Source organism: Aquarana catesbeiana, linkage group LG04, assembly GCF_042186555.1.
Source record: "Aquarana catesbeiana isolate 2022-GZ linkage group LG04, ASM4218655v1, whole genome shotgun sequence".
Classification (NCBI taxonomy): Eukaryota; Metazoa; Chordata; class Amphibia; order Anura; family Ranidae; genus Aquarana; species Aquarana catesbeiana.
In genome coordinates, this window is record NC_133327.1 from 264,326,864 (window position 1) to 264,350,525 (window position 23,662).

At 39.6% G+C, this 23,662-nt stretch overlaps 2 protein-coding genes across 2 annotated transcripts in view; both read right to left on the reverse strand.

Moving 5' to 3' along the window:
- Positions 1–23,662, reverse strand: part of LOC141139897 (uncharacterized) — a 158,434-nt gene that overhangs the window by 118,966 nt on the left and 15,806 nt on the right. The gene's annotated exons all lie outside the window — the stretch shown is intronic.
- The window catches only part of LOC141140483 (mucin-like protein), a 58,621-nt gene that overhangs the window by 28,804 nt on the left and 6,155 nt on the right, over positions 1–23,662 (reverse strand). Inside the window, exons 3-13 of the mRNA XM_073627720.1 lie at positions 23,436–23,543; positions 20,253–20,386; positions 19,218–19,340; positions 15,624–15,746; positions 13,028–13,195; positions 5,850–6,038; positions 4,012–4,145; positions 3,770–3,888; positions 3,464–3,682; positions 2,531–2,752; positions 2,318–2,437 (exon numbers count right to left, since the gene is read on the reverse strand). Coding sequence (XP_073483821.1) covers positions 2,318–2,437; positions 2,531–2,752; positions 3,464–3,682; positions 3,770–3,888; positions 4,012–4,145; positions 5,850–6,038; positions 13,028–13,195; positions 15,624–15,746; positions 19,218–19,340; positions 20,253–20,386; positions 23,436–23,543 — 1,659 coding nt within the window. The remainder of the gene's footprint in view (positions 1–2,317; positions 2,438–2,530; positions 2,753–3,463; positions 3,683–3,769; positions 3,889–4,011; positions 4,146–5,849; positions 6,039–13,027; positions 13,196–15,623; positions 15,747–19,217; positions 19,341–20,252; positions 20,387–23,435; positions 23,544–23,662) is intronic.

Genomic DNA, 23,662 nt, shown 5'->3' on the forward strand with positions numbered 1-23,662 from the left:
TACCTGCAAAAGGGGCCTGCCTGAAGTGATCTAGCAGAATGTAATTTTCTGAGTAAAGTTCAACTTTAATATGCACTTGCTACTGCTATTTTATACAATCCTTATGGAAATGTCAGTTCAAGCCATGAACAATTATTTGTATTATTTCAGTTTATTTATTTGCAGGAAGAACCATCAAGCCTGACACTGCTGACCTACCACTATAATGTTTGTTGCCTGGCTATCATGCTGAAGCAGGCTATTTCTCTTTTTTTGTACAGACTTAACTGAAGTAATTCTAATCTAATGTCTATGCTGATTATTTTAATTGTTTATTTAGTCTTTTAGTATATGGTATATTGTATGTATACAATTCTGTAAGTTACTAAGTAGACATACAAACACTGCAAACTGATGTCTGCTACTTGGTAATCTGTGGAAGAGTGACAATGATCCCTTTGTTTGGATACAAATGATTTGGTGGGGTTGTAACCCACACCAAAGATACTTTAGGTCCTTATTACGCATGTACACCAGATTCCAGAGGCATGAAATGGTGGATTCTCATAGTTGGGATTATAGGTGTATGCAAATAGTGGTGGCCAATTGGTAATTACCAGTAACCATTGCTATTTTCATACACCTGTCATCCCTGCCACAACAATGTGATGATTTTTTAATGTATTGTATTTTTACAGTAGGAAGGATAGATCAATCCCATTATGGGTGGAGTTAAAACAAGCTATATGGTGAATTATTTACTTATAATGATTTATGTGTTGGGATAATTTCATAGTTTTTTTACCTGCAATAAGAAAGATAATCTAATCCTGTTATGGGTGGAGACCATCTCAATATCACAGACTGCCTGAAGAAAAATAATTGTGTCTTTGGTGTTGTTTCTTGGGCACATAGGGGTTGATTTACTAAAACTGGAGAGTGCAAAATCTGGTGCAGCTGTGCATAGTTTCCAATCAGCGTCTAACTTCAGCTTCTTCATATAAGCTTTGACAAAAAAAAAATGGAAGCTGATTGGTTTCTATGCACAGCTGTACCTGATTTTGCACTCTCCAGTTTTAGTAAATCAACCCCATAGATGTTGTGGAGGTACTTTTTAAAAAAAATATGTTTTTAGAATGCCAACATTTATTAAAAAAAATGAAAGATTGTTTATATTTTCAAAAATCAGATGGTAAAAGTCTATTCTTTTATCACTTTTCTTTTTACAAAAGAAAGTACCCACTCAATTTGGGGAGAGTTGGCATCTGATCTATAATAAAAGGATTTGCCTTTATTTCTTGTTGTTAATAATCTGGGCACTAGGGCTTTAACCGCTTCCAGACCAACCGTAGCAGTTATACTGCGGAACGTTGACCCCCCTGCGTGAGCCATCATAGCTATAAGTCAGCTCGCGGGGTCGGAATAGCGCGTGCGCGCGCTGCCTGCTGCACAGCGGGGGTGCCAGTGCTCATGGCCGACGGTCATGATGACCGCCGGCCACGAGTGATTGTGAGCAGGAGAGACAGAACAGGGACGAGTGTGTGTAAACACACACTTCCCTGTTCTGTTCTGACAGGAGTGATAGATCATGTGTTCCTATTATGTAGGAACTACAATCCGTCACTTCCTCCAATCAGCCCCCTCCCCCTTCAGTTAGAATCACCTCCCAGGGAACACAGTTAACCCCTCGAGCGCCCCCTAGTGTTAACCCCTTCACTGCCAGTGACATTTTTACAGTAATCAGTGCAATTTTATAGCATTGATCGCTGTGTTAATGCCAATGGTCCCAAAAATGTGTCAAAATTGTCCGATGTGTCCGATGTGTCACAATAAAAAAACGCAGATCGCCGCCATTACTAATAAAAAAAAAAAATAATAAAAATGCTTTAAATCTATCCCCTATTTTGTATACGCTATAACTTTTGCGCAAACCAATCAATATATGCTTTATGTGATTTTTTTTTTACCAAAAATATGTAGAAGAATACATATCGGCCTAAACTGAGGAAAACATTTTTTTTATATATTTTTGGAGGATATTTATGATAGCAAAAAGTAAAAAATAATGCTTTTTTTTTTTTCAAAATTGTCGCTCTGTTTTTGTTTATAGCGCAAAAAATAAAAACTGCAGAGGCGATCAAATACCACCAAAAGACCAAAAGAAAGCTGTGAAAGCTGTGGAAAAAAAGGATGTCAATTTTGTTTGGGTACAACGTCGCACAACCACGCAATTATCAGTTAAAGCGACGCAGTGCCGAACCGCAAAAAGTGCTCTGGTCAGGAAGGGGGTAAATTCATCCGGGACTGAAGTGGTTAAGAAAGCAGATCTTTTACATACCTAGGCGTGGAGGGATATAGTTGTCACAATAATCCAGAGGTCTTTTCTGTCTGTAAAGGTTACACAGGTAAGTGGATTCTGAATATCTGCAACAAGTGTTGTAGGAGTCAATTTCCTCAACTGAAAAATAAATATAGAGTGTTTATTTGAACAATTAATTTGTAAATTAGTTTTGGAATATTGTTTAATTTTTATGATTATATCATTCAATACCTTTATATAGTTGTCTTTGAGGAGGAAGAACTGTATTCCAGAAGTAGTTATTATAAGCTATTTGGTTAGAGTAATATTTGAAGGTATTAAAGGAGGTCCATGGAGTTGGGAGGTATCGCTCCTTCTCACCGTAAACAAGGGCTCCACTCCAGCTACTATAGTAACATCTACTCCCAGCCCCATTTCTGGAGGGGAACATATTTTGTACTGTCAAGTATTGTTCTGAAACAGACAAATTATTAGAATAAAGTTACACTGGTTACATTAATCCGTTTTAGCAAATGCATGAATATGGTATAAGTTGTCCATTAGAAGGTGTATTAATATTGCCATTAAATAGATTCAGTGTAGAGTAATTAAATGACCATCATCCTTTCAAAAAGTTATATAGACAACAATGAATAAGTATGATAATGAATAAATATTTATGGCACAACTGTATACTCGGTGCAGAGGGACTCCAGTGATTCACAGACTATTAACCACAAAAAGATCTTTCTAACACCTAAAATTTATTTACATTCCCCTGTATTGTGACTCATCCTATACCTTTAAGGTAAGTCAGGACTTGATAAATGTGAGTTTTCCCCATCAAACAAGTATAACTGCATCCAACTTCTGCATGCAAAGAACTTATCTGATGTTAAGATAAACATATTGCTATGGGGTATTGCATATTCTGTGCCTTGCAATTTTCATTTTCTGCGTGAATATCTGTATAAAGCTTGATTTTAAAGTTTCAGCAATAAATGATGAATCTCATGCTGGGTAACTGATGAAAAATAGGACAAATAGTATGCAGTTTTATTTTCTACACATAGTAGTCATAACCTTAATGTAATTTTAATATAAGACACACATGCAACAATTTGCATTATTATCCATTGATTTATGCAGTGTTTCAAATGCAAAAATTCAAGTATTAAACCTTACCAGATGCCTTCTTGATATCAAAGCCATAGTTCAAAATGTTAAATCCATCAGTGAAAGAGGAGTCAGAAGTTGCCTGATTGTAAGTACATGGACATGGGGATGTGCTGGAGATCCAATATGGAATTTCCTCTTTATAATACCACTGCAGACATTGTAGCCTTGAATTGATGGCGCTCTGACTGTTGCTGTCTAGACGATATGCCCATCTTCCTTTTTTACCTTGAAAAATAAGGTAAAATGATAGAAATAAATACGGTATCTGTTAAACTTACAACATTTTACCTGAGCGATGTTTCCTCTTCTCACCTGTGTTGTAGCCGATGTACTGATCTGGACGGTATCTCTGCTTGATGCTTACAGATGTGTCTGTCTGTGGATCATTGAAAGCTGGGAAGTTGTTGACATTACGTGCACTAGGGATACCACTAGAAAGAGAGAATGATTCTAAATGTGTTTGCCATATTTACATGCAGTTACCAATACTACTGTGGAAGGTTAAATGGGCTGAAAGAAGAGGAAGAGCAAGGTACTCTACTGAAAGTCTTTACCTGTGATAGCCCATTTTTGGCAGATGGAATGTGGGGAGAGCATTGAAGATCCACTTCATTCCTCCATCATCAAACAGGATTAGTGCAAACGAATATATTCCATCAGTAACTAAGACAACTTGGAAAGTGTTTGTCTAAAAAGAAAACCAAAGAGAAAAATATTAAATGTTCTAGATGTGCTTATTGTGTATCCATTACTGTAGTGCTGGATTTCATTATGTATATTTGTTTGGTATAATGCAGCTCCTATTGCTATTACTATATCACACAGCTCCAGGCTTTTGTGGTATGAGTAGGATACAATTGCTTTACTTGTGTCCTAATGGTGAACTGTGTGGTAAAACACTGGTCACTGCAATAGTGTGGATTGGCACTTTATTCTTCTTTGCTTTCTGCATTCTGCATGATAATAAAAATGGACTGCTTTTTACAAAATATTAAAGTGGACGTAAGCTGTTCCTTTTTTAAGTTTTTTTTGTATTGTGCTAGTTTAACCACTTCACGCAAAATCACATACCTGTACGTCATTTGTTAAAGTGGCTATATCGGGGTGATGCCTGCAGCCGCTGCAGGCATCACTCCGGTACCGGTACTGGGTACTGTTTTTTAGAACTAGCGGTTGGCTTTCTCACGATAACAACCAATATGGATAATGGATAACTTGGCAGTTAAAATAAGCAGCGTGAGGGGATGACCCCCTCCCGCCGCCTTCTGTCGCTGTGCCCGGGTCTCCCATCCGGCACGTCCGCCGGCTGTGTGGAGTCCCGAAAGCTGCCAGCTTCAATCAGGTCTCCAATGTAAAAGCACAGAAGCAACGTCACAGCGTTTTGAATACTATGAAGTGCAAAGGAGGTATTTGGGGTCTCTCCATAAAGAATACCTGTCACTAGCTATTACTGTCACAAGGGATGTTTACATCCCTTGTGACAGCAATAAAAGTGATCAGATGTTTTTATTTTTTTAAAGGGACAGAGTTAAATAAATAAAAAATTATAAAATAAATAAAAAAAAGAAAGAAGTTTTAAAGCACCCTCGTCCCCGCGAGCTCGCACACCAAAGAAAATGCATACGCAAGTCGCGTCCACAAATGTTAATGGTGTTCAAATAACACATGTGAGGTATTGCCACCATCGTTAGCGAGAGCAATAATTTTAGCAAATTCTACCTCCTCTGTAACTCTGAACAGGTAACCGTTAAAAAATTGTAAACGTTGTCTACCGTAGTTTGTCGCCATTCCATGAGTGTGTGCAATTTTAAAGTGTAACATGTTAGATATCTATTTACAATATGCAAAAAAACGTTTACAATATGCAAAAAAAACTTGGATTAACTTTACTGTTTTCTTATTTTTTAATTCAAAAAAGTGTATTTTTTCCAAAAAAAAGTGTTTAAAAGACCCATGTGCAAATACCGTGGGACATAACATATTGTAACGACTACCATGTTATTCTCTAGGGTCTTTGCTAAATTATATATATATATATATAATGTTTGGGGGTTCTAAGTATTTTTCTAGCACAAAATACTGATTTTAACTTGTAAGCAAAAAATTTCAAAAATAGGCTTGGGGCTGAAGTGGTTAAAAACCATAACAAGCAATCAAAGATCTGTTTGCTGCTTTTAAGTGCTAACTGCACTTTGGATTTTGTATTATATGGGGCTACTAGATTCACCTAATATGCCTTTCAAGCAAGCTTTTAAAAAGGCCACTTTGCTTTCAAAACAGTAATATCAAAGGTACAAGAGCTGAGATCCATCTACACACACTGAGAACCTTCTATACACAGGGAATTCAATCCTAACAGTATGGATAATCACTGGCACAGTGCAATACTCACATTGTTGACTTGGGTGTTCCAATAAGCGTTTGAGTTATAAATCCCAGACTTGAATGGAGGAACATTGTCCCATGTTATTTTGAGAGCCCATAAAGCTTTAAACTGAGTCAAGTTAAAATATGCAGCAACCGTGCTTTCTAGTGATTCTTTAAATGTTGTATTCACATTGGTGGACTGAAAGTTGTAAACCTGTGATAAGAGAGTAAAAAAAAAAAAGTACATGTATGTATATATATATATATATATATATATATATATATATATATATATATATATATAAACATTTTATCCTAAAGGTACACTCACAAAAATATTTTATGCAAACTATTTTAATCATACAACATTCTTTTTTTTTATACTCTGTTTTTATTTCATGTGATGTCATAATATGAGCAGAAATAACATACAGTACATCATATGCATTGTGATGCCATCAGTAGTAGACAGAGTGAGCATGTAGGTATATCAAGGGCTATCACTTTGTTACGACAGCAAAGCATTAGACAGGGGTTGATTTACTAAAACTGGAGAATGCAAAATCTATTGCAGATGTGCACAGAAACCAATCAGCTTCTAACTACAGCTTGGTCAGTTAAGCTTTCACCAAAAAAAAAAAAAAATGGTAGTTAATTGGTTTCTATGCAGAGCTGCACCAGATTTTGCACTCTCCAGTTTTAGTAAAAAAACCTCACGGTGCCTTTAATGCATCAGAGTAATTTGTTGGCACATAAACAAAAAATAAATGCAGCAGTAAGAGGGGGAAGATAATAGAAAGGGAAATGAAGAACTGGTGGCACGGACATATACAGTGTCTTCAATTAATGTCTTAAAAGTTTTCATTCGTGTGTTAAACAGATGCTACCTGATGAATCCTGCCTACTAATGTTAAATTGTGTTGCAGATTCACGGGGTTCTGTAGCAGGACAGTTAGGAGGTCAAAGCTTCTCCCTTAGGCTTATCAGTTTCGAAGAAATAATACATCCAGCCTAAACAGATGTCTCAAAAATTTTCTATTTTCCTCTAATGATCTATTGACCCATCTCTCTGATTTTTTTATTTGTCTACTTCCTTTTTCCATTCCTGGATCATAGAACAGTGGTCCTGTCTATAGAACTGGGGTATCAGGCTTTTCAGGGGGTGCGGCATAACACTGCTTTTGTACGCACTTAAAGGTGAGGGGACATCATGAAATATATCAATGAAAGGTGTAAATTGTATATGTCTGAGGGTAGGTTTTTTTTTTGCTTTCAATAAGTTTTTATTTGAAATAACCAGATATAATTACAGAGAAGGACATCGTGTCAACATTAGCGTCACTGAATCGTGAACAGATAAAAATCAACTAAGAGGTTGAAAAGTACATATAAAATAGCAAAAATATCTGTCTTGGATGCTCACTTAATTGATAAACTAATCAAAATAACAAAAAGAACATGGAATTACTGGTTCAATTATTGAGGAATAGAATATCCCCCCTAATGGGAGTCAATACCGTAATCTCAGTGAGCTCAACACAACTATATGAGAACCTGCCCAAGACACCCAAATACATGTCCCAAAATGAAACTAACGAAGATACAAAGAAAAGATAATCCAACAATACAAATTTGAAGAGGAGAGGGTCGTTTTTTTATTCCATGGTGATATCGCTTTTCAGAACTTCTTTATCTTAGGGAAGGACCATCAGATGCCAAAAAGAGTCCTCTTGCAGGCACCCTCTCCAGCATGAGGAGCCTGGAAAATATTTTTGCCCGCATCCTTGGGGTCCTATACCAATGTGAGAAAAATCTATAACACATTTCCTGAGTTTTAGAACTGATGGAGGAGACATGTGATAACTGAATCATTTTTTGCAGTTGGGCAGGAGTCATTTGCAGACCTACTTCTGTCCCCATTCTCCCATAAAATACAGGATTTGCTGCGAACAGCGAGACAACATAAATTTATATATGGGAATCAGGAGGTGTTAGAATTGCCAGTTTACAGCACACATGCTGCCTGCAACTTAGGAATCAGCCTGTTAAGAAACTCTGAGAGTTGTCAGTAGCACCAGTGGTCCAACAACCAAATTTTGGGGTAACTGCTCTAAGCATACAGCCTGAGGGGTCCAAGTAAATGCAGCCCACATTCCCTTCTCTGCTCCAAGTTCTGAAAAATCCTATATCCTTCCCTGGTGGGAACCAAGGATATTCCTTGAAAAGGGGCTAAAGGTGATGTGTGTCTCCAGTAATGTTCAATCTGTTCCATAACCATAAGTGTGGTTGATATGAGTGGTGATGTCCAGCTTGACAGACCCCGCTGCTTTGCTGGTATCCATGGCACTCCTGCTAAGTTTTTTCCTGCTGTTGTCTTTTCTAAGGACACCCAGAGTTTAATACCCTGTATTATGGTACCAATTGTGAATTAGCACCATTGCCATTGCTTTGTAATATAGGTTAATGTCAGGGAGGCCCAGGCCTTTGTTCATTTAATGTCTGTGTAAAATAGAATAAGCCAGGCAAGGTTGCTTCCCTTGCCAGACAAAACTCATTATTAATTTATGAAATTGTTTAAAGAACCCTAGTGGCAGTTCAATAGGCATACAACATTCCATTTAACATGGCATGAGACCTGCCTTCTAAGTGCCATGGAAGTTAACTTATATTATTCAAGTGAAGTCATTTAGACAAAACCCTCAAACAGAAGACCTGTTTGCAATTTTGGAGAGAGGGACATAAAGGGAGAGCAAGATTATGAGTGACAAATATCTGTTAACTATACTTTTCTTTGGTCTCTCTCTTGCAAATCATAAGATATATGGGGTTATTTACTAACGATGTAGAGGCTGTTCACTTTGTAAAACAAATGTTCCCTTCGCTTGGTAAATAAGGTGAAGCCTGGTGAAGCCTGGTGTGCTAAGCACGGTTTAATTCATTGAAATTACTATAGCAAATACTAAGCATTTCATTATTTTTAAATAAAGGGACAGCTCAATGTTTCATACCCATAAACTGTCCATGGCCAGAGCCACCCAAGAAACTAACTCTCAAGATGGTACCCTACGCCCTCCAGAGTGCACCCAGTTTTCCCATCCCACTTGGATTCTTGTTGGCATTGTCAAGCCTCCCATGGCAATCTTCTTCATATCTGGTGGGAATGCCCCCCCACCCTAAAGCTTTGGGGCACTGTTGTTTCTTCTCTACAATCTATTTACCAAGGAATCAGCGCCAGAATTACCAGGGTCGCAACAGTCGCACTTGCGACTGGGCCCTGGCAAATCCCGCCACTGTAAGGGGGCCCCACGACCGCACAAAAGACTTCCAGTCCGTCACCTGGTGTAGCGGCTGCTGTGTCTCTCACCTCCGGCTCCAGTGATTGGCTCGCAGCGTGTGAGGGGTGTTTCTGTTCCCACACGCTGCGATTACACTTTACGGCATCTCTCCCTCTCTCCCCCCTTCCTCCCCCCTTCACACTAACACAGAGACTGAAGTCCCCTCCCTCTTTTCCTCGGCTCGGACGTCAGAGACTCAGAGACAGGAGAAGGAGGGGGAGGAGAATGGACACAGCACTCAGCATCAAGAGAACGGGACATGCTGATCTGAGGTTTGTACTGAATCTTAATGTTTGGCACTGGCAGGGGAAGGAGACAGTAAAGGGGACTCAGAGAAGGGGGCAAGTTGTTAAAGAAGAATACTTGCAGTGATTTGGGGGGATAGGAGGATGCCTTATGTGTAAGGGGGGAAGAAAACTTGTGATTGGGGGGGTCAGATTTTTAAATTAACCTCCCTTCCAGCACAATTTCTCTCCCCTCCCAAAGTGCCCCCTAACACATAAACCATCCTCCTATCCCCCCAAATCACTTCATGTATTCATCTTTGATAACTTGCCTCTCCCCCCTTCTTAAAAGACAAACTGGCTGCTATTGAGGGGATAATCATGGTGTCTGGGATCCTGGGCACCTTGCTAGAGATTCAGGGCAATTGCTCCAGGTTCCTATGCTAGTGCCCCCCTGTCTAGCAAATTAATGGAGCCAAGTGCCTGGACTTTTTTTTGGCACTGGGCACCAAGACTCAGGGCCGGTTCATACCACAAATCACATAGGAATGCTCTGTGCGTTCCTTTGCAATTCACATGCCTTCCAGGTGCTGTGCAATTTCAGCCCTTTCATTTTAATGGGCTGAAACTGTGTTGGTCTGCACTAAGAGCTGTGCATGCGCTGCTTTATAAAATGCACAGCAACTGGATCGCATGGTACTGCTGCTCAAACATTCTAGCGCAGGCAAACACTGCTTTTGCGACCTGCATTTGGGTAGTCATTAACCCCTTGCCACACACAAATATGCGGCCTCTCATCACCTGGGCCTTGGCACAGAGAGGCCACATATTTGCATTAATTGTGATCAGTAGTGATGTACACGCCTTCAGCATCCCCTTATCAGTTACCGGCGTCTAACTGGAAGCAATCAGGAGTTTTTGGATCACATGACTGCCAGGAGGCACAGTGTGAAGACGTTAAGTTGACACCCATTACAGATCGCTATGGCAGTGCATTTTGAATACATTGTGGGAAATGCACACAAAATGTAGGTTTCCCTCACAGCATTCTGGTATAAACAGACCCTTAATCCGGATACACAGGATTTCATTTGTATCTCAGGAAGGTCCCACCAAAACCAGGACAGTCGGGAAGCATGGATTTGGATTTGTGACAGAACTGGGGAGAGTACTTATGCCGGCATAGGGGAAAGAGGATTCGTGCTGGGGGGGATGGGGGGGAGTGGATTTGACCCAGGATGAGGGGGGGAGGTTGGTTCTGCTGGAAGGGAGGACCTGGAGGAGAGGATCTGTGCTAGAGGTGGGGAGAGGATTTTTGCTGAGAGAGGGATTGAGTGGGGATGGACTTGTCCTGGGAGGGATTTAAAGAGACGTCCTTCACGTTGCACCCCATCACAAACACAGGTATAATGTGAAGGAGGTCCCAGCACAGCTGTGGACAGTAGGGGTGGTGGGGTTGCATTGTGGAGGGGGGAGGGGTGGCAGGTGGATGGTGGAGTGGAAGAGCATCAAAAATCGAAATGCACCTTCACCTGTGTAGACAAAAATTCTTGCACCGGCTCTTCTGTTAGACCCCTTTCACACTGCTGATGCCTGGGCGTCAGTGGTAAAGCGGCGCTATTTTTAGCACTGCTTTACCGCCGTTTTAGCGGTGCTATTCGGCTGCTAGCGGGGCAGTTTTAACCCCCCACTAGAGGCCGAAAAGGGGTTAAATCCACCCGCAAAACCCCGCCAGGGCGTTTTGCCAGCGGTATCGCAGCGCTGCCCCATTGATTTCAATGGGGAGCAGCGGTGGAGGAGTGAGTTCACCGCTGCAAAGAAGCTGCTGGCAGGACTTTTTCTGACGCCCTGCCAGCGCACCGCTCTGGCTTTCACACTGGAATTAATGTAGCAGCTGTTTTGAGGCGTTTTGCAGGCACTATTTTTAATGCTATAGTGCCTGCAAAACGCTCCAGTGTGAAAGGGGTCTTACTGATAACCACCTCCTGACTTGGCCCCCCACCACTCCCCACTGCTGCTAGCCCAATGCTGCCAGTCTGACATTCCAACCTCCATCAGTGTCCTCAATGTGAGCCACTTGCTGTCATAGCTTTCCTCCTGCACCACTGCAGCTCATATTCCTGGGCTTGGCAAAGGGTATGTTGGTTCTCCTGTCATGGGTGATCTGCTCAGGGTCCGCTCACTGAGCCTGTCAGTACCATCCTGTTTAAAAGCCTTTCAGATGCTGGGAGTGCAGGTCTTACATGCCGGTAAAATCTATCACATTTATGGCAGTACCTAAATGCAGGTGGAACAAAGTGGCGGAACTACCAGGGTCACAAAGGTTGCACTTGGGACTGGACCCTGGTGTTCTACCACCATGATGGCAGAAAGGAGGCCGCTGTGAGACCCTAATAAAGGGCCCCACAATGAGAGTAAAGGGATCTAGGCCCGGGATCAGAGGTCAAGGGGGCCCTTCATGGTTTCTTGCACCGGGGCCCTGAAAGTTGTAGTTACGCCTCTACCAGGAATTGGTTTCCAGTTCACCTAAACTTTTTTTTTTCTTTTTTGTGGTTAAAGAATTGATCCCTAGACAATGGAAATCTTCACCTTTGTTCCCTGAATGGCTTCAGACCAGCTCATAACATTATGCATATGGAAGAATTGGTGGCTGAAAAACATAACACCTATGAGAAGTTCAAAAGGGTCTGGCTGGTATGGATGATGTTCAAGAACTCTCCCCAACTACATAACTTTTTGGAAGACCTTCGTTGAAGTCCATTGTTGTGATCCCATTCATTTTCTTACTGCTTTCATATCTGCTTTTAAATCACTGTCTTTTTTAGCACTTCTGCTGTCACTAGAGGTTCCCTCCTGACATCCCCACCACTGCGCGAGATCCACTGCCAACATTTACTTACAGACCTATGCCCCATCCCTGCTCTGCACTCCCTCTTTCCCCTTTCTTGCCTCTTTATCTCTAATCTCTTCTTCTTATCTTGTTCCCTGGATATGATATTTCAATAGATAGAGATTCAGGACACATTTGTTCTCTCCCATCCCTCAAGATTACTATGACTTACTCAATTACATGGGATGTCTCCCTTCTGCTACTACAGTTTTTTCTTCCTGTACCATTATATTATCCCTGCAGTATACAACTGGATTACCCTTCGGTGGAGATATGGTATGCTATCTTTGTTCTTCATTGTATTGTCCTTTTAAAAAAAACAATAAAAACCTGTTTCTTTAAATTTGATGGTTCATTGCTAGATGCTGGAGGGTTAAATCGCCTGACAGTTTTTTTCTATGTCTTGGGTTTTATATTGTTGAGCTCTCTGTGCTTTGGGTTCCTGGGTCTGCATTACTGCTGTAGCCATTATGAGGGGTCCCAGTCTGTTAGATTTTTTAATTTATTTTATAATAGGGGAAATACTAAAAGAGATACTAGAAAGGTCAAAGGTGGGTGGGAACACTCAAGGATCAGAGCTGGAAATTGTGGCAAGAAGATCTCTCTCTTGGAGAATCCAAGATGAATAAAAAAAGCCTAGAGTTTACTCAGTCAACCATGCTCTACCAATAAATAAATATCACTTTTCGGTGAACCGACCTTTCAAGGAGTATTGAATCATTTTGTAACTGTCCAATAGCCTACATGACATTACCTGATAAAAGATATCCCCGAAACCAGAGACATCAACATCAGCCCAGAAGGCAGCTAGAATTGGGGGTGTATATGGATCATTGCTTTTGAAGGTTGTGTAAGGATAACTCAGTGCATAGGTGCGGTCATATATGTTGCGTTGAAAAACAATAACACCATTATCTGTGAACTGGAAAACACAAAGAGAATGATCACATCTTAACATTATGTTATATGGCTTAAGTTAAATAGACACATACATTTGATAGGTAATTAAACAGTTGTCAGCTTTCACAAATACATCTTACAATGGATTTCATACTTACGTATAGGTTGTTATAAAATGCGGAGTCAAATGGAAAACCAACAGGGACATTAATTAAAGGAGAAACAAAGTCTCTGAGGCGTTTTGTTGCTTTGCTGTCCCCTGCTGAAGGGCCATAGCTGAATAAACGTATTTCTAAATAAAAGAAATCACAGTGGAATCTTATTTAGTATGAATCCCCAATGTTAATTCATTACAGGAATTATCTCTGCAAAAACCATCTGCAACCCACAATCAAGTTTCCCGAATTAAATCATATATATGGTCAAAATATGAACCATATATTAATTTCCACGTTGTATTTCAATCCCCACACATTTACTTCCTTGTATTCTGTGACATATATTCATTATGCCCTGTGAGTAGGCATTGCTGTGTCACACATTTTAAAGAGTCTGTCTTCTGAACTACAGAGGTACTCAGAGGAGGAGTTTTAGGAGGTCAAGTCAGTAGAGGAATCACAGCTTGCAGGCAGCAAGGTACCATGGAACATATACTCCTTAGCAATTAAAATTGATCAGCAGAAGAGAAGCTGCAAAGCATCTAGAGACTACAGGAAGTTGTGGAAAGAGATGCCAGTAGAAATGCAGCACTCACATAATGAACATATATTTTTCAAGGAAGCTTCAATTTGATTGCCAAAAAAAGTATTGTTTGTATTGCTATTACAATACTGTCAAAAAATGAATGCTGCGACCATAGATTTTCTTTAACCATTTGCCGACTGTGTCACACAAATATACTGCGGCACAATGGATCTCCTGGGCAAAACCCATAGGGGTACGTTCTACCCATTTTCGGCCACTGGAGGCACGTGCGCATGCCCGCTGCACATGGCCGGTGGGCACAATCGGAGCCGGCCAAACACGATCGCGTGCACGAGTGCCAGAGCAGGGATTTGTGTGTGTAAACACACAAATCTCTGTACTGTCAGAGGAGAGGAGCCATATCGTTTCTTCCTACGAAGTAGAAAAAACGATATGGCTCCTCTCCTACTCACTCTCATCCCCACACAGTTAGAACATGATGAGGGAACACACATTTAACCCCTTGATTGCCCCCTATTGTTAACCCCTTCCCTGCCAGTGACATTTACACAGCAATCAGTGCATTTTTATAGCACTGATCGCTGTATAAATGCCAATGGACCCAAAAAAGTGTCAAAAGTCTCCGGTCTGTCCATCGCAATGTCGCAGTACCGATGAAAATTGCAGATCACCGCCATTACTAGTGAAAAAAAAACCCCCATAAAAACACCATAAATTTTTCCCATAGTTTGCAGATGCTATAACTTTTGTGCAAACCAATCAATATACTGCTTATTGCAAATTTTTTTACCAAAAATTTGTAGAAGAATATATATAAACTGATATAGAATATTTTTTTAAATAAAAACGTTTGGGGATATTTATTATAGCAAAAAGTAAAAAATATTGTTTTTTTTTTTCAAAATTGTCACTCTTTTTTTGTTTATAGCGCAAAAAATAAAAACCACAGAGGTGATCAAATACCACCAAAAGTAAGCTCAATTTGTGAAAAAAAAAGGACGACCGCGCAGTTGTCAGTTAAAGCGGCGCAGTGCCAAATTGTAAAAAGTGCTCTGGTCAAGAAGGGGGTCAAATTTTCTGGGGCTGAAGCAGTTAAACAGTAACTTTGTTGAGAAAAAAGCATTCCCCTCTGGGTGATCTATGTACATTGCAAGGATTTTAACAAACTTTGTTGCAGATTCCTACCTTTTGTTATTGTGGAGAAATAGCTGTTTGTTTGTGGTTGACCATGTGCAAAGTGAATGTGAATAAAAGTGACTGTAATTATCAATCAGCTGCTGTACTTGCAGGGTTCTAGTGAGGAAAGTGGCAGTGTTTAAATACCTTTTGATGTGATTAAATTTTTGGGAGTATCTCACCAAAACAGAAATGTTTGTTGCAGAGAATGCCCAAAATATGATTTGAATCTTTGTGCAGACTTCTGTGGGGGGCATTCCATACACCGTCTGTGTACAGAATGCCTCCAGGTTGCTATATTGCCTTACATATTACAGAAAACTTCAGCATTGCAGATTAAAAAGGAAAGGTAATTAGAATTATGTTATATTACAATATGGCTTATATTGCAATTGTATATGCTATAATATTTTTTTTTTAATATGTGATTTTTTTCCACACGAAAGTGGAGTTACACTTTGAGTAATTAACATGTACCAATTATAGAGAAAAAAAATAAACTAGTGGAAAAAAAATGTAAAATAAAAAAAGCTGCATGCTCAGGCCAAGTAGGTGATCAGTACACTTACCAGTACAGGTAAAGCCATCTCCCCTATAGCCACTGTTACAGGTACAATTGTAGGATCCAAGTGTGTTGGTGCACATTGCATGCTGGTCACAAATATTGAGCCCTTGAGAACATTCATCCACATCTGGAAGAAATATTGATGATATCATTTTTTACATCATCTGAACAGTTCATCTACTTTCTGCAGATGAATAGAAAATTCAGTATCCCCTTACCTGTAGTACAGTTGCTGCCAGTCCAGCCTTTCTGGCACAGACAAGAGTAAGCATTCACTTTGTTTATACAGACTGCACCATTCTTACAAGGGGCACTTGCACAATCATCAACTTCTATAATGATATAAAAAGAAATGTCATTCTGAACAAACGGGCAATGCCTAGCTTTCATGGAGGACAATAGAAACAATCATCACATGGCAGATGCCCTAATCACATGTCAAGTGCTGTAGTTTACTATCTTGTACCTTCACAGTGACCATAATAAATTTATTTTTAGAATGCGTAGGTATCTCCAAACCATGGGCACTGCCCCTCCTACCTTCTTTTAGGCCACCACATTCAATACGTAGCCTCATGGGCTACCAGTTCTTGATTTATCTGCAGAGCACAGCCTGAGCTTTGGCAAGTCAGGCCACCTATTCCAATTGGTGACCAATAGGAATGTGTCAGATGTGGAAGCAGATGAGATTGGATATACCTGAGCACTTGAAAATTAAAGCAAGCATGTGAATATGCTTGTTCTCGGAACCTGGGATGCCCATATATGCAATGACCCCACAGGTTCAATCGCTTTGGACTTTTGTCTGCACCAGGCTTCATATAAACATAAATGCAGTTTAGTTATACTATAAGTAATCGCCTTTTTTTATAAAATGAGATCTAGGGATCTAAATGACCAATTTCCAGCAGAAATACATTCTCAGGTGTTTCTAGTGCAATAAATGACATAAATAACACATACAGTATATTCTGATGCACTCACCAATTTCACATAACTTTCCACTGTATCCCATGGGGCATGAACAGGAAAAGGAGTTCAGAGAACTTATACAAGTTGCACCATTCAAACAAGAATTTCTGAGACACAAGTTTATAACTGCCAAGAGAAAAAGACATTTTATAAATTTTGTGTATTACATAATTGTTTCAAATTCTAACAAACTGCTAGGTGCTACTGCTGGTACTTCTTGTTTTGATGAGCAAATATGCAAATACTACACATGTATAATTCTACAACCTATTTCTTTACATCTAAATAGGAATAAGGGAGATCAAGTTTCCTTAGCTCATGTTAGTGTGGTCAGCTTTTAAGTTATTATAGACTAAAAATTGGGTTAAAATGATTTACTTAACTACTGTAGTGATTTTTACTTAGATCGAAAAGTTCTGTTTTGGTCTTATTGGACCAAACAACTTACATAGTTACATACATACGACAGTTACATAATTCATGAGATTGAAATAAGGCATAGGTTCATTCAGTTCAGTCTGAGTGTGTGTTTGTGTGTGATATGTATTCTCTAACAGTTCCCATAGCCATGTATATGCTACTTTCTGAGGAAGATGTCTAAATGTTTTTTAAAGTTGTTGACACTCGTAGCTAAAACTACTTCCTCGGGGACCAAGTTCCACATTTTTCCTGCTCTAAAGGTATAGAACCCTTTTCACAATCTAAGGTTAAACCTCCTTTCTTCTAACCTCAAATTGTGACCACGTTTCCTCTTCAAGAACCTTAGAGTAAACCGTTTATTACAGTTATTGTATTCACCCTTGATATATTTGTACAATGTAATCATATCCCCTCTTAAGCACATCTTCTCCAGAGTCAATAATTGTAACATATGTAATCAATCCTCATAGCTGAGCTCTCCCACCCCCCTATTAATTTTGTTGCCCTTTACTGGATTCTATGTCCAATGAAAGTAAAGTGAGTGTGCTGAATGACATCATAGAGCAGAGAAATGTGTTTTTTAAAGGATTATTTTTTAACTACAAAATAGTATAAAACAAAGTGATACTCCTGCGCTATCACATAAATATAAAAATGTGAATAAGAGTTCCGCAAACACCGATAAGAAAATCTGTGGCTAAAAAATGTATAAGAAATGGTGATGATGTTGCGCTGTCAATATAATCGTGTATTACTATGCAATAAATAACATAATATGCATAAGATACTTCATAAAACAAAACATTTCATAAAAAAGACAAATACATTTTAATTGTTTCTATAAAAACCATATACTCAAGTGCCAATAAAGTGCCTGATTAAATAACTAAAGTTTACACTAAGCACTGGTGGGGTAGCCATGAAGTTAGAACCCTTAGTGTGGTCTATACAAATATATTTCAATATATTGCATATACTTTTTAATAATGTGTCTGGATTCCTATGTTTGTTTTGTGTAGGTTAGGATGACCTGAATCAATTCTGCTGTCTCTGGGCTTGTTTTTTTTTTATTTATTTTTTTATTTTTTATTTTATTTTTTTACCCATTTTTTTTATATCTTTTGGAATAATCCCCATGTTAGTAATATTTATCCAATTAGTTCTACGGATTATTGAAGTTTTTTTAATGTAGTTGTTTGACATTGTTTAGTTAAATGGCTGCCGAAATAGCTATAAAAAGATGTCCGCTATGGTAGGCTTGCATAATGAACACCTAGATAAGGGCTTCCATAAGGTATTTCAATGGGAGACTATGAGAAAATGGCCACCGACTCAATTGTTACATATGACGGGCCACAATAAAATGGTTGTTACAATACATTCTAATGGTAGGCTATGGGAAAATGTCCGCCTGCAGATACTTACCTATCACACTATATAGGGACACCATTTCTATCTGTTGTTATCCCCTGATGAAGTCACGTGATACGTGATGATACATGTCGGGATTGGGCGACAGATAGGCCGTAAGTGATGTAGGCGTACAAGCTTGCTGCTCGTGGATTATATGTCTAGCTGATCGTTTATAATGTGAGTAAAACCACGCTGCATTTTATAATAAAATGTGTTTGAGAAACTATGACACTATTGGAGCTCCTTTTGTTTATATACCACCATCAAGGAGGAGACTAGGTGGAACCCCAGGATTACTTGTAAGTATTGCCATCTATCCAGTCCCGAGGGCTGCGTCCATTGCAGAGAGATCCCCAGAGATAAGTGGAGGCACAAGGATCCCCCATGAGAGTTATCTACACCCAATGCTGTTACCTTACAGCAGTAAGGTGAGAGGCTTGTGAGCACTGAGGTGTCATATAAGCTTTAAGAAGAGACACCAATCATTCTATTCTCTATTTGAAATGTGGAAGAATTGCAGCACTTTTTTTATAGCTGCACTGTTGTATTTATATTGTCATCACTGAGACTTTAGTTATTTAATCAGTCACTTTAGTGGCAGTTGAGTATATGGTTATTATAGAAACAATGAATATGTATGTGTCTTTTTTATGAAATGTTTCGTTTTATGAAGTATCTTATGCACATTATGTTATTTATTGCATAGTAATACACAATTATATTGACAGTGCAACATCATCACCATTTCTTATACAAAATAATATGTAATTATTGCACTGAATCCCACACTTACATTCACAACTTTGGCCTGTTTCTCTATATCCTGTCTTGCAGGTACATGTGTAAGAACCTCTGGTGTTAGTGCATACAGCATTGGGGTCACATTTTGCAGTTCCCAGGGAGCATTCATCAACATCTGAAAAGCAAACAAAGTTTAGCTATTAACAGTATATCCAAAGGAAAGATCCAGTATAAAACAATTTCAGAACTGCAATAAATAAAATGTAAAATGTAGATGTACTAGTGGTAATTAACAAAGAGTTGGGCACACACAATGCTTAAACAACTATTCTAAAATTAGAACATGCAACAGATGCTGCTTCTAATTAATTAAAGGGGAGCACGTCCCTTAGTTAGTTGGGAATGATGTTGTCTGTTTTGTGGCTCTGACAGGCAAAGTACACAGCACAGAGAACAGAGAGAGCTGATGCTGCAGGCCACAGTCTCTGCCTGTCCCCATCCCTGCTTTGCTCAGATTGGAGAGATGTAGGGTGTTAAGCCTGTGCAGTCCCTGCTCGTGTTGTGTGTTCGCTGCAGTGGCAGGGAGAGGGATGTGAGTGATCACACTTGGCAGTTTTTTTTAATCAGGTGCAGACTTGTGCTAGTTTCTATTTTACTCTGAAAGAAAAAAACTGGAGCAGATGGTGAAGATAGACTTGAAACAGGTCTCTGTTAATGTGATGCATGCCACATCATTATAATGGCACTGGAAGCTTAGTTAATTCCCCAGACAGGCTCTAAAATTTAAAACAGAGATTTCAGGATGATTTAACTACCTCAAACAAAATTCAATAGGCTCCAAGCAGTTCACAGTATAAAATTGAGTGGCTGCCAGCATAAGAACTTGAATGGCAAAACAAGTTGTCTGTTGCAACCAATTACAGTATATTCTGTTTGCAGGTAAAAGAAAGTATTGGAATGAATGTTGGGTTTTTCTTCTTACAGTTCTTCAGAATTAGTACAGTTCATACTTAGTTCACTTACTGATAAAAACAGGAACGACAAGGCAGAAATGCAATAACACAGATGTGTATGTACATTTTCTTACCTTCATTGCATGTGCTTCCCTGCCAACCAGCTGGACAAAGACAGGAGAAAGTATAGTATCCATCAATACAGGTACCATAATTTTTACATGGGCTTGAGGCACAGTCATCAGGGTCTGCAATGAAACACATCTATCTGTCAGAAAGGAATAAAGGTGCAAGATAGCCATATAACAATGTAATCAGGGCAGGGAGAAGGGGGGTGGGGCAGAAGGGCCACGTGCCCCTGCCACAGTGTTGATATGTGGAGAGAGTGGGGGAAGGAAAATGCTGGGAGCTTCAGCTGCTTTGTTCATCTGTCAGAAGAAGCAGGTGCCACTGAGAAGTGAGGGCAGGTTGTTCTTTTTCCTGTTTACCTTTGTCATGTGACATATCACATGACCTGAGATAGAAAGGAGGAGAAGGTGCCTTCATTCCCCTTGGGCGCAGAGCTAAGGAGGAGGTCTGAACTAAGTGAGTATACAGAGGGTGGGGGATAACTCAATCCTAGACTTCCTCCCCAAAACCCATCAAAAGCCCCTGACTTCCTCCCTTAGAGGCCTTAAGCCACTTTCCTCCTTCAGAGTCCCTAAGATCCCTTTAGATTTATCCATGTTTTCGATGACACCGGTCTTAATCAATGGGACTCAGCAAGGTGGGGTTTTGGAAAGGGCTCCTGTACTATTTAGGTGCCACTCCAGTGTGATTTCAGCACCATTGACTTCTATGTTATCTCACAGAAGTCGCACCATCATTAGATAAGAAGTGATTCCTGTAAGACTTTGATAGATATTTTTTTTTAACCCTTACCTCTGCTCCCAGGTCATTGATTCCTAAAAACTCTTTATCCAAGTACATTCCATTCACACCTGAGCATAGCCAAAATACGAGTTCCCGCTCATTTTTTATTACCCTATGCGCAGCACGCATAAGGCAGCCCATTCACTTGAATGGGTTGCCCTACATGCAACAATGCCAAAGTAGCTCCAGAACCTTTTCGGTCATGGAGAGTCACACGGTTTTTCAGTGCACTATTTGGAGAATTTGTAGTGCATTTTGTTGCATGGCAAAACACGCATCTGCCAACCGCGATTGGGGTGTCATTAACAATTAGGATGCATTCGCAGCTGTACATTACTGAACGCATGGCAACCCGCTCAAAAAATGTGCATTTTGCCTCATGTTTTCTAACACTCATCAGCTTGCTTTGTCATTTAATCCGTATTCGCATCTCTCACATTTCCAAACACAAAAAACTTGCACTTTGCTGCACATTTCAGAAATACTCTGTAAAATGTGCATCGCACTTGCATTGCCATTTAGGCTGCATTTGCACCTGCGCATTTCTGAACGTAAACATGTGTGCTTCACTGCATGTTTTGTAAATGTGCTGCAAACATGCATCTTGCTTTTGCTGGCATTTAGGCTGCATTTTCATCTCCGCACTTCTGAATTCAAAAATGCTTTGCCACGCATTTCAGAAGTGCACTGCAAACGCACGCCATGCTTGTGTTGTCATGGAACTGCAAGTGTGGCATGCCACACAACACAGAGAACACAGGAAGTAAAAAGGAAAAGAATTTATGTCACACTATTGTTATCAGTGGCCAAAACCAAAAACGCATAACATCAGGGTTGTATTGAGTCGCAAGAAAGTTGCACTACATAGTCTCATCAAAGTCGCAAGCAAGTTGCATCAAAACCGCATCAAGTCACAAGCAGAAAAGCATCTGGATTGCAAAAGTGTGTTGTGAACTGGCCCTGACACTGATGTAGCAACAGTTTTCTTCTTATGGCCTGTACACATGATCGGACTTTCCGACAATAAAACCATGGATTTTTGTTCGAAGGATGTTGGCTCCAACTTGTCTTGCATACACACGGTTACACAAATGTTGGCCAACAATTACGAGCGTGGGAACGTGGTGACGTACAAGACGTACGACGAGCCGAAAAAAGGAAGTTTAATAGCCAGTGCGGCTCCTTCTGCTTGATTCCGAGCATGAGTGAACTTTTATGCGTCGGACTTGTGTACACACGATCGGAAATTCCGACAACAAAGATTTGTTGGCAGAAAATTTGAGAACCTGATAGCCAACATTTGTTGGCGGAAAGTCAGACGAAAAATGTTCGATGGAGCATACACACGGTCAGACTTTCAGCCAACAAGCTCACATCCAATATTTGTTGCAAAATCCGATCGTGTGTATGGGGCATTAGTCACACCATGTGGCAATTTGTTTCCTTCCAGTGACACTACCAATGCAGGGTCATTTTTTAGTGACAGCACTGATGTGGGGAGAATTTTTTCCTTCCGGTGACATCACTGACACGGGGACATTTTTTCCTTCCACTGAAACAACTGATGCAGTGACATTTTTCCTTCACCACCGTTTGCCCCATATTTGTGCACCAATTTTATAGGAAAAAAAAACCCTGTTGCTCTAACTGCTTAAAATGCGTTAGCTGGTATAAGGGTTTTGTTAGTCAAGTCCATCTAAATCTGCTAGTACATCTAACACTACCCTAACCACAGAATGACAATGCTCTATCCAGAATGGAGACACCTTAAGTGTTACTGGCCAGATCACCAGGTAAAAGGAAGAAAAAAGAAAGTAAAAAAAAGACAAATAATGCAGCCACCACATTCAGGATTAATAAGCTGCAATATATTTATTATTTTTTTGGTACAATTATACTTGAGTTCATTTTTATTAGGTGTGTGCCCATCCAAAACTTTGTTTTTCTTAGTTTTGGATAGATTGGACAAAGATTAGAACACCTGCCACTGCTATTCAGGACTCCATCAGATAGATTTGCCTTCACTTACTGTCCTTTTGACAACTTTTTCCCGGACAGAAACTGGGAAATCTCCAACAGTAGCACAGACAAATAAAAATACAGTACAGTAGGGATTAGATCAATTGCCTGGTCAATGTTCCTGTTGCAGATTTTCTCTCTTTGTATCTGGTGAAAGCATTGTTAGTAGGAAAGTAAATGAGGTAAAATCTCTCCCTAAAAGAACCCTGGATAGAATATGTACCAGACTGGAGATCCTATCCTTTCTAAGAATATCCAAAATGTTAGTTTTCCAATCAACTTTTTTTTTTTTCAAAGTTGCCTTATAGGGATACAGATATTCATTTGTAGACTAAAATATAATTACATACATTATGCTCTCTATATTACGTTATAATTTACTATACCTGTTGTATTAGTGGAAAGGCCCTGAGTTGCCATTGTTGTAGTTGCAGAACTGAGGCTTGTAATAGCTTCGGTTGTTTCAAGTTGATAGGCAGTTGTTGGTTTATTACCTGTTAGAAGAAAGGTAAAAGTGACCTTGTGAAAGCTGGAATATATGTAGAAAAATGGGGCTTGGACTTTTTAAGCACAGTCAACAAGTATTAATACAAAAAGTATATATAATTTTATT